Source organism: Ylistrum balloti, unplaced genomic scaffold (genome assembly GCF_031769215.1).
Source record: "Ylistrum balloti isolate Yb309-2 unplaced genomic scaffold, AGI_CSIRO_Ybal_v1 Utg369630, whole genome shotgun sequence".
In the NCBI taxonomy this organism is placed as follows: domain Eukaryota; kingdom Metazoa; phylum Mollusca; class Bivalvia; order Pectinida; family Pectinidae; genus Ylistrum; species Ylistrum balloti.
Genome location: NW_026781896.1, coordinates 1,033,080 through 1,045,378, shown reverse-complemented (window position 1 = coordinate 1,045,378; position 12,299 = coordinate 1,033,080). Strand labels below are relative to the sequence as shown.

Genomic DNA, 12,299 nt, shown 5'->3' with positions numbered 1-12,299 from the left:
ATCTTGGATTTGGCAGTTTAAGATTATCATTGCTATTTCTGCAAAGGAATATTCAAATTTCTTATCCTTAAGAGCAAAAGCAGAGAATAGAAAAGACAGAAAAGATCCAACTTTCAAAGAGCAAATAAAGATTAAACAATGTTGGGCACCAAGATCCCTCAGGGATCATGTTATTTTTAGATACAACACTGGGCATCATCAGTATGCTTTAAAACAAAGCAGAAAATGCAATATAGTATCTACAAGATGCTGATTTAACTTCCCGTATGTAGAACAACAAATTCGAGAGAAACCACCTCTAAATGGCCCTGTCTGTTCACAGGTAACAAACCCAGCAAACAAACAGTCAAGGTCATTGTGTTAAAGGTTATGATCAAATTTTACATTTCAAAATGGTCAAGGATTTGTAATAACTGGAAAAAATTTGTTCAGAATGGAGTAAGTGCACGATCAATGACCAAATTTTATATATTTCAACTGGTATTAATTTTGTTTCATTAATAAGGAATGAAAGATGAGTAGAATTAAATAAGGTGTCATATTACAATAGGTTATTTTTATGGGTCAGATCAAGTTGAGTTTAATTCTTCAGTGGAAAACATTTTCGTTGAGAACAGAAAATATGTTAATAAGGAAAGACTTTTTTTTTGTTCACATAATTGGTTTACTATAATGTCAATGTACTTTATTCTTTCATATTCGGTTGACTAAATATGGCCGATTATTTAGATGCTGCTTATAGGTTTTAACACATTTGACCTATGACCTTGAAAGTGGGTCATTGCCATTTGTTTGAGCAAGCTGCATGCTACAGACTTGGTACCACGACCCTTGGGCATTTAGTTAACCAGATGTTGTTTAAAGGTTTAAACACATTCAATACATTTGACCTTAAAATGATGTCAAGGTCATAGATTTGAACAAATTTGGGACTCCTTTACCCCAGCTTGCAAACCACCTAAAATCATGACCCTGTGCTTCTTGATTACTTATCAGTTAATGTTAGATTAATGACAACTCATGGCACAAGGTAAGCCAAAACCTAGACATTCGAGCAACAAAAAATACATATCATGCAGCTTTTTTTAAATGTTAGTTCAAAAACTTTCATACATATATTTAATCTTTTGTGTTGCATGCAATTTTTTCCAAATTGATAAAAAGAAATTTAATTGAGACCCATTTGAAATGAAAATAAGAAATGATTACCAACTGAGCCGTGCACTCTTACTGGCCTTTTCATTATCAAAATTTAATATTCAAATTGTAGATGAGCAAAATTCTTTAAAATATAACAAAAGTCTGTTGAAATTTAATATCTTTTTATTTTTAGTAACAGTGGAAGCTTTGTGGTAAGACAACATAAGCAAATCAAGAGGTATTTCATGAAATATCAAATCTCAAACTGATCTATGATCAGTATTATACACATATATCTAATTGACCGGAATAATTTTTTTAACAACAATAGGATATTTTCATCTATGTTACATAATACAACCCATTAATAATGACAGAAAAGCATCAAAATTATTAATGATCATTTACTCTGCTTTTTTAACCTCTCAACTTTGATTCTCTTATTTTAAAAAAAATTGCCAAAGCAAAAGTATTCAAAATTTTGAAATTGAAATAACAACCATTATGTTTCTGTAATATCATTACCAGTACCAATGTGGGTGGAAAATGTATGTAAAAAAATATGTGTATTATAAGAAACAGTAATATCGTCAGTTTAGAGTCTATGGGACTATGGGGAGTCTGGTTATAAAAAGAAACAAGACAAAAAGTAACTTTGTAATGAACATCTTAGTTACTGACCAAATTATTGACAAAAAGAAGACATTGACCATATTATCAACAAAAGTACTGGCTAGGTACTGGCACAACCAAATAAGCACTATTCAATTTTGGTATCTCGATTATTACAGTGTTATGTTTGACTGCAGAACTTATCTAAATACAACCCATTGACATTGCTGAAAAAGTAATAACTATTTATATAGTTTAATCATACTTAATAAGACACAAGTAATTTTTCCACATTGTCCTTTTCGACAAAATAGCAAAATAGTAAAGTGCATATCAACAAAAATTGTTATAATAGAAACAAACCCAAACTGCAAATTAGTGTGCCAAGGTAATCAAACTCAAATATGAGAACCACTAAAATAGTGTTAAGCACTAAAATATTTATGTATTTTACAACAAAAGTGAAACAAGCCATCACTTTTTAGCCTGAAATGAAACATGTGGAGTATTTTTGTGGTGCAGCAGAGTATTTTGGGGAAAATCTACGTGATTGGGAGGTGACCAAATACCTTGTCACATCCAACTGGGGAACTGAACCCCGTCTGCCCCTGGTAAAGGCAAGTGTCTCACCACTGTGCCACCCGACAATCCAAAGTTATACCTTAATTGCATCACCTCTGCCCTTTTTTAGAGGTAAGATTGTCAATTGCTTTACAGAATGTGAAGTTTAACTTTCAAAAAGCCTCTGTTCCTTCTTGAGCAGAGCCTTTGCATCAGATAAAAAGAAAATACAGGATTATGAAAAATCGTGTCCAATGTCCTTTAAGTTGTGGTGTTTTGAAAAACATTAAAAGCACTTGCTTGGCATCCAGAAAAAGTATACAAAAATTTCTGATTGAAAAAATATTATCTACCATTAGTTATATATACCAAGGAAACACTTTATTAGGACATACAGGCAGTACATATGTATTAATCTGATTATACAACTTTGAACAAAACTACAACCATTGTTGGCAGCTAAAACTTCAACCATTGTTTGCAGCTAAAACTACAACCATTGTTGGCAGCTAAAACTACAACCACTGTTGGCAGCTAAAACTACAACCATTATTGGCAGCTAAAACTACAACCATTGTTGGCAGCTAAAACTACAACCTTTGTTGGCAGCTAAAACTACAACCACTATTGGCAGCTAAAACTACAACCATTGTTGGCAGCTAAAACTACAACCATTGTTGGCAGCTAAAACTACAACCATTATTGGCAGCTAAAACTACAACCATTGTTGGCAGCTAAAACTACAATCACTATTGGCAGCTAAAATTACAACCATTGTTGGCAGCTAAAACTACAACCATTGTTTGCAGCTAAAACTACAACCATTGTTGGCAGCTAAAACTACAACCATTGTTGACAGCTAAATTACAACCATTGTTGGCAGCTAAAACTACAACCATTGTTGACAGCTAAAACTACAACCATTGTTGACAGCCAAAACTACAACCATTGTTGGCAGCTAAAACTACAACCATTGTTGGCAGCTGAGTCTATGACTCCTTTTTCGTTGTTAAGCAGGGAATGTCTACTGTTTGCCATTGCCATTAATTGGCATTGCTTTGAATGCGTCTGATTCCCTGTGAGCTTTGACCTTGGGACGTGACCCTACGGCAGCATACAATGCCTTCAGAGCTGGAAAACTATCGAGACATGATGGTGCCAGAACCAAATGAATGTCCAGGAGATCAAAAAGGCAGTAATCCGCAAAACATATCTGGAAAATAAACCCAAAATTGATTAAAAAAAATCTGCAATATTATATATAAAACAGAAATATACTGTCAAATACACTTTTAATGAAAGTTTTGAAAAATTCTTAAGAGCTTCATTTATTTTTTGATTTTTTTTTATATAAGAGATACATTGATATCGAGATAAATGGTAATCTGTTTTCTATCTTTTGTGGAATCACGTCCTGTTTTATTTCAAACAAATTAGAACAGTCAAAATTACATAAATGAATAACAGTATATAAAAAGTGTGTCATCAATAGGCTTAGCAGCCTTGACAGTCACCTGAGGTAAAACATTGTTTAAGGTAAGTAGCTCTCGAGCATCATGAAAAAGAAATTGCAACATTGATGAGAGTAAAACAAATATCTAAAGTCCCCAAGGGACAACCATGGACAATATATGCATACCATCATCCTGTCATACTAATGATTCTAATATTTGCAGTAGAAAATAAACAAATCTAGGTTAAAATTTATAATTTCCTAAAATATAAATTATTGTTAACATTACCCCCTCTCAAGGGTGAAATGTCTGACAACGGAATAATGGAGTTCACAATTTTGGCAAAACACCTCAAGACCCTTTCATCCATTATGAGTGTTTGTTCTACCTCATCTGGGTGTTGAAAAGAAGAATTTTGAAATTAGAATAAAAATGTAGTCCATAAGCAAACATTACTGGAAAACCTCCTATAAAGAATCTTTTTTCAGCTTAGAAGTACAGCTACAAGTACATTGAAACAAGTCCAAGATATTTCATTTGATCGTAAATCAGATGAGTACAACTTTAAAAGTACTTACGTTTTCTCCAAGGATGTAGGGTGACTTGTCTTTGATGAAATTCTGAAATACACCAACATTGTACAAATTTACTGCATGATTGTCAAACAGAATACTGTATCATCATGAATTTTCAGAAGGGGTGGGGGTTGGGGGAGGGGGATACTTTGGTCGCGGGGGATTTATTTCTGTTGATTTATAGTTACTTGTAATCCATGAATTTGTCCACAAAATAATGCACAGATGAAAATTCAAGGGATTGAAGTACCTGTGGATTTCATGATTTTAAAGATTTGTCTATGATACCAGGCCCCGAGGGAAATGTTCATTTTTGTAAAACCAGTAAGTTTGAGCAATGCATTTTCCTTCAATCAGCACTTGAAAATATTTTGAGCAAGTAAAAAGTTAACAAAGTAATCTTAAGCAAAACAAATTTATCACATTCTCGCCAAGCACACCAACATGAACAAAACAAAACGGGCCTGATAACCCTAAGGAGCATGTCCTGTCAGCTGAGTGACATATACCTCGGTAAACCATATTTAACACAATGTATAAGCCACATCGACCCACTTCTTTTAGAAATGAATAAACTATCTTCCCAATATACACCTTCACCTAGTGGCTTAATAACCTTACAATAAATAACAATGGAAACTGTGAATAATAATTACACCTGTACATAATGGGTAAACGAAATATATTTTAACTTTTTCAAAAGAGTGCAAAGAAAATATTATCATACATCTGTAACAACATGTCATTTCAAACCTTGTTGATCAATTCTTTTGGAATACAGAGTAACCGAGGTGTTAATTACTAAGTCACTTTTGTCTTGTTTCTTGTTAAAACAAGACTCCCCATAGTAATGTTGATTCTAAAGAAGGCGTTATTTTTGCAGAAATAACATGTTAATCAAGTCAATAGACAATTTGGATTGAAATGTTAATGGATGGAATGCCTCACCTCAAAAAGACGTAGTTTTTCAGGAAGTGCCTTAATATAATCCTCCTTACCAGCCTCCTGACAATGCAAACAAAGTATTAAGTCATAACAAAGTCCAAATAAAAACCCAAAGGTATCTAACTGATGGATTCAAATCCATTCCTCTTCAAGTCATGGTTTGGTGTTAACACTCCTACTTCAGGATTCTGAATGGGGTTTTCAAAGATGGGGAAAATTAACAATTGTTTTTTTCAAAACAAATTGGACACAAGGACAATTTTAGAATGTATACTGTATGCAGAGAGAGAGTTGAAAAAAAAATTTACATGGTTTTGATATGCTTTAACTTTATTAAAATCAAAATGTTTTGACAATTAATTTGGTAGCTGTGAAATACTTACATAATTCTTGTAGATAAGATTCACATAAGCACCGCGGAGGTCCTCTACGCTGTCACTTACAATATCTGCCTGACAAGCCTCCGCCTCATTAGCTCCATACAAATCTGAAAACAAAATATGTCTGTAGTAGGCTTTCGTTAGCAAGTCAACACTAACTCTTCAATGAAACTTAAAAACAATTAATTCAGGCATAATAGATACCTTTTAAGTTAGCCAGATATTATGGTGATTGTAAGATTTGTGATAAAAAGTTCTGGAGATTGGGGAGGAGTTATTTCATTTCTTTCTTTGAACCTCATGTGATGGACTTCAAAAGATTTATATCTTGTGAATTTATCATATGAATTTAGGGGCAAATGACAAAATGGGGTTAGATGCAGCTGTTTGAAATAACTTAGTTCTCAACATGATAAAATTTTTTAAGAATTTGCTCTATGTCCAGTATTTGGCCCCACCCCTCTGATTCAAATGGGCCAGAACCTATTGATCAAGCAAAATTGACCCCATATTCCAAAGCATGTCTCACATCAAAAAGGGGAAAGTAATATAACTTTATTGTACACAAATGTAAATTGTGTATACATTAACTGTGCTGTCCTATGCTTAGGCTTCTAACCAAGTTTGAATTAAAAATAAATTATACTCAAGATTAAAACTGTAGAACATCTTTGAAATTTCAGTCAATTTTGACCCATTTCTGGCCCCGTTCATCAGCCCCTGGGGATTAGTCAAGGTCAATATGTGTATCTCATCAAATTGTCAGCTCATAAAAATAATAAAAGAAATTCTTTCTATGTTTGAACTATTTTAAAAAAGAACAAATTATGCTCAAAAATGTAAATTTCCTACATAAAATGTAATAAATTTTACCCTCTCCACTGGGAAAAGTGTGATACCCTGGGGTCACAATATTTACAATTTTTATAAAGCACCATAAGACACTTCCATCCATGAAGAGTAGGTATTTATTATCTGAGGAATGGCGGTTATCACACTGACACAAACACGGACGCGTGATGCACAGACAAGCCAAATTCAATATCCATTACCCCCCCCACCCCCATCCTCCCCTCTCTCCCCCAAAGTTCCAGTTCATCCTCATAGGACAATATATGGTATAATAATATAATAATAGCAAAACTTACTAAATTTTCTGGCAAGGTGTCTGATGATTGCGTTTGATTGAACAAGTGTCAAACTGCCATCTTTCAGGCAAGGTGCTTGTCCAAAGGCCTGATGCAAATACAAAAATCATCAGAAAATTATGTTACTTACATAACAAAAACAAGGATGAAATTGCACGACCATGTGGTCCAACACTACTTATTTAGTAGATGTGAGACATTTTGTCTCATGGAAAAGTGTTGCCAACAAAATGTGCTACGAGTCTCAGAAATAACATCAACTCTAAAAGAGCAGATCAGCCAAATGATTCTTGGTCCCTAAGCCCATTGGATCAGCCTTGTTTTATACATTACTAACCTACATTACTTCAGGATATTCTTGGTCTTTCAGCCAGGTATGATTAATAGATTCAATGACATGAAGGTATGTAGGATATCAGTATTCTACCTGAGGATACAGTATATCCATGATCAAACACTAAAGAATTTGTGTCAGAACTGAAATTCTGAACCAACATTCATTATACAACTGTAAAAAATCTACATCCCACATAATGGAATGTGTATCAAAACTGCGGATTCTGAACTCAAATTCAAAACCCATTGGTAAAATATCCCTACCCCACAGTAGCCTAGGGTAGAATATCCCTACCCCACAGTAGCCTAGGGTAGAATATCCATACCCCACAGTAGCCTAGGGTAGAATATACATACCCCACAGTAGCCTCAGGTAGAATATACATACCCCACAGTAGCCTAGGGTAGAATATCCATACCCAACAATAGCCTAGGGTAGAATATCCATACCCCACAGTAGCCTAGGGTAGAATATCCATACCCCACAGTAGCCTAGGGTAGATAGCCTATGGTAGAATATCCATACCCCACAGTAGCCTAGGGTAGAATATCCCTACCCCACAGTAGCCCAGGGTAGAATATCCATACCCCACAGTAGCCTAGGATAGAATATACATACCCCACAGTAGCCTAGGGTAGAATATACATACCCAACAATAGCCTATGGTAGAATATCCATACCCCACAGTAGCCTAGGGTAGTATCCCTATCCACAGTAGCCCAGGGTATATCCATACCCCACAGTAGCCTAGGATAATACATACCCCACAGTAGCCTAGGGTAGAATATACATACCCCACAGTAGCCTAGGGTACAATATCCATACCCCACAGTAACCTAGGGTAGAATATCTATATCTCACAGTAGTATTTGTTAAAATTGAGTTTACTGTATCTATTTGACAATATGGCTGAATTTCCAACAAATTACCAGTCCATCCGCCACTAAGTCAGACGATGGGCTTAATATGGTATCTATTGGTAATTCTACTGCATAGCAATAGAAATGGATGGGCCTATTTTCAAGCAAGGATTTTGCACTGAATATGGTAAAGAACACTAGGGTATGGCTTTCCTTCTCAAACCTCACATCAAGTTTTATAAAAATCATTATAAAAACTTTTCTCTTATTCCTAATTTTTAGGAATGAATTAAGAACACTAGAAAAATTAAAATTAAAAGATGTAGATTCAAGGTATTTTTTGTCAAAATGAGTTCTATTTTGATTATTTTAAAGCAGTCTTTTTTTTCAATCAAGAGTTGAAATGTAGATAATGTACATTCTCCCCAGTGGAACTTTCAAAAATTTAGTAAGCATGCAGAAATATGTGATAGTCATATATTTGACTTACCATTTTTGGCTTCCATTCAGTCATCCAATTATTTCCACAATTTGTTTCAGTGTAGCTGACATCATTTTCGATCATAAGCAGTCTGATCACCTCACCTCGGCCTGAGAGGTTAAATACACGGTGAAATGTCAATCATTTTAATTTGGAAAAAAAAAACAAAAACAAAAAAATAACAATGTTTATCTGACTGAAAATATATAAGCACTCAATTCTGATCTCTCTCAATTACTTTCCTTTGTTTCAGTACTGCAATATTGAATAAGTAAAACAGTTCAAATTTTTGATCACTAAGACCACAAGAAAATTATTTCTGTGTCCCAAAATTCCAACCAATGACACCTGTTGATCTACAGAAGTTTAAAATACATTTTTCAAGAAGGCAGCAATATTGGATTTCAGATCAACCAAAAACATAACACTTCATCACTCAGGAAAACCTGATAAGTATCCAGGCAAATTTCAGCTCAATCCCATTAATGGAACTTAAGCAGAAGTTTAAAATAGATATTGTTCTAGAAATGACAAACGTGCAATCATGCAGTAAACTTTATGTCAAAGCTGACATGTCAAACATTAAGTATAGATGAAAAATAACAACACTTTAACGACATCCTTCATCTGAAATTTTCATTGTTTTGTCAGAATCACTACAGGCAAGTTTTAGCTAAATTCCACAAATTAAAGTTGGAAGAAGGATTATGTATAAAATTCTTCAAATGAGATGAAAGTTTGTTGTTATAAAGAGGTAACCTACCTTTCAATGGAAAGTATATCAACTCCATCTTATGACTGGATCTGTAACGAAAAGTGGGAAAAGAATAATTGTAAACTGTTGACGTTTCCATAGTCTGAATTTTCAATCAATGTTGCAGAAAAACTAAATACATGGTCGATGTCTAGAAAAATAAATTGCATTTTGGCTATGGCAGAAAGACAAAAGTAGCTTTCTTCACCCTCGTCAAAATACAGCAAAAATTTTCGAGACACTGACCTTGTTTTTTCTATATCTCTTACCTGGGTCTTTTATTTGTGTTACTTTTTTTACCTTCAAATTTTAACGAAAAATGAATTTATTAAAAAGGTTCTCAAAAGGTTTTTTTTTTCCATATCAGTTTGATTTTGACCTGTTAAAAAAAATAAGCAAAATTGATCAAAGTGGAGGCATCCTTTTGAACCTGACAGTTGTAGGTTCTTTACTATAGTTATGATCTTTGACAAATTTCATGTCAAATATTTTTGTCTTTTTAAAAAGTTTCAGACTTTCTTATTTCAATTTTCAAAGAGGTATTTTCAACTAATTTGAAGACTATGATCTAGAATACAAGTCAAGGACATTTGTTCAAAAATAAACTTCAAACAGTACCACTTCTCAAATATCCATCTAACAAATCTGATTTCAACAAGAACAAATTTAACTTTCTGGACCTTAAAAGTGAATCTTCATAGTTCTTACGCCTTAAACTCACTACAAAATGCTAGCCAGGCCATCTATATTAAAATCATATTTTTATTGTATGAATCAGGACTACTTAAAATTTCAAACTTTGGTAATTAAAATTTAATTGAAAAATATTTCAATACTAAATCAAATGAAAGAATAGCTGTATTTCATTAGATGCTTTTGACTTAAATTCAGAAGGACATGACACTTACCAGACTGTATTATAGTCAAATACATGCTATTTCCTTTTAATATGTGTGGTTTTTTCCAACATTATCTAAGAAGTAAGCATATGTGGAAATTCTTCCACCTATTAAGGGAAATCCCTTCGTATTCCTTTAACAGTAAATCGATGTGAAATTTGGGATGCAATAACAATCAGCTGTAAATGTTAGTTAAAATACGGACTTAGATACAGATGCAAGTCCGTGATCATACTGTCTATGCCTATGGGTCACAAATCTAAACCGACTGAAATTATGTGACAGAGCGAGGGCGTTTAGATGTTTCGTATCTCGTCGATATTGTTCCATTGCGATAAGTCTTTAATTATAAAAGTTTCCGTTCATCCGCTGAAAAACTCGTCGCATGACCTTAGGACTAGCTACTGTTAGTACATCTGCACTTGGCACCTGTCAATGCAAGTAAAGTGTCGTCCTCTTCGACTGAAAATCTAGGTCAGTCCATCTAAGGAAACTGTTTTACAATACCAGAGTAATGACATCGTCTCGTAAACAGTTGCAAGATACATTTTGGCTTCGTATGATACAAATATCTTACCAGAAGGAAGATTAAGTCGATGTGAGACAGAATACAGCTATACACGACAGAACGATGACTACTGTCCTCTCAGTTGCTGATGTATGCGTGTACACACGTGTGTTTGTCTTCCCAGGGTGCAAAATTGTTTCCGGCGATCTGATATCTGCTTAAATCTAGACAGTTTCGCAGGTATGTTGCCTCGGTTGAAAGCTTCGCCTGTAGAGAGACATCTTCAATCTTCTTGTTGCGATGTACTCGATAGGAAACTTAATTCCCCCTTACACCGACTATGAGTCCCGATCGCACGCGCACGGTTATTACAATTGTAGAAAAAATTGTACAAATTATAAAAATATTAAGTCATATAATTTAGGAAAATGAATTTTAGGTCTTGATTAACATTAACTAACACGTAGTTGGTATTAAAGGACATGTGGCAGAACGATCTCCAGACACCTTGACACTATATATTCTAACACAAGTTTAAAAGGATTAAAAGGTAAAAACAGGGATGTTAATATGGTAATATAACAATAATTTGGGTCTTATATTTGTATTCCTAATTTACTCACTTGGCCTCTGTTCATCTTGTTTCAAGTACAAAAAGTCCAGCTTCATTTATACTTTCTTTTATACATTGTTATCTTAGTATTGGGCGGTAGCGGTCAAGTGGCGGGGCAATCCCCAAACAGCTTGACGGTTACACTAGACCGTGAACATATCCGGATGATATATATAATAACACTATCCGGCAAATTGTTCCACGAATTGGTTACGCGGTTGGAGAACGTATTTTTGCAGGTATTGGGCCGTAACGGTCTTTCGTGTAGCAAATAAAAAAATCCGTATCTTGGTATTTATTTGCATATGATGAACCTCATCAGATTCATTTGTGGAAGTTAGCATCCAGCTGTCGCATGGAGGTTAGGAAAATACCAAATATGGTTATGACATTAACAGTGATAATTTTATCTTACTTTTTAACATGATAAAACACAACTTAGGTATTATTACGAGGTACATCATCCTCGATATTCCAGGAGTTACGACCAGTTTCACTCTCTGCACCTATGGAACATGTCATGGAAAATTTTAAGGCACAAGCGAAGATACTTGATTGGTTTCAGGGGAAAAAACATTTAAAAAAAACCTCACCAATCACAGGCTGTTACGCTCATTTTGAAAGTCATTATAATATACCGTTATGCGACCTCAAGTTTCGTCTGATGTACATCAAAAGGATCGAACAAGTCTCTTTGTGTCTCATCCACAAGGTGTCGCACATGGAACCTTCAGTTTTGCCATGACATGTTTCAGGGGTGCAGAGAGTGACCGTGAGCGTGATCCCTGGAGTATCGAAGATGTGATCGCCATAGCTCGTATAGTTCAAAAGCGCCAATATCCATGCACTTCTTGAGCTATCCGTTGGTCAGGTATTTCAAGGCGCCATGAATAATGTACTTCAGAGTTGTCCTTTATTACAACGGAGCGCCATGGAACCCGTATTTCCGAGTGTAGAATCAGCATTTTATCAAATGCACTTGCATTGCATGCTTAATGCGTTTCCACACCTGCTTATGTCACGCCTCTTCTG

At 34.6% G+C, this 12,299-nt stretch overlaps 1 protein-coding gene across 1 annotated transcript; it reads right to left on the bottom strand.

Annotated features, from left to right (window-relative positions):
• Positions 1 to 1,305: 1,305 nt before the first annotated feature.
• Positions 1,306 to 10,815, bottom strand: LOC132552192 (glutathione S-transferase P-like). Its single transcript, XM_060216344.1, has 8 exons — positions 10,724 to 10,815; positions 9,257 to 9,297; positions 8,503 to 8,603; positions 6,816 to 6,903; positions 5,671 to 5,774; positions 5,291 to 5,347; positions 4,346 to 4,387; positions 1,306 to 3,526 (listed from the first exon to the last, which is right to left on the bottom strand). Exons 2-8 carry the CDS (start codon positions 9,282 to 9,284, stop codon positions 3,338 to 3,340), a joined length of 609 nt encoding a protein of 202 aa, XP_060072327.1. The 5' UTR covers positions 9,285 to 9,297; positions 10,724 to 10,815; the 3' UTR covers positions 1,306 to 3,337.
• Between the last annotated feature and the right edge of the window lie 1,484 nt (positions 10,816 to 12,299).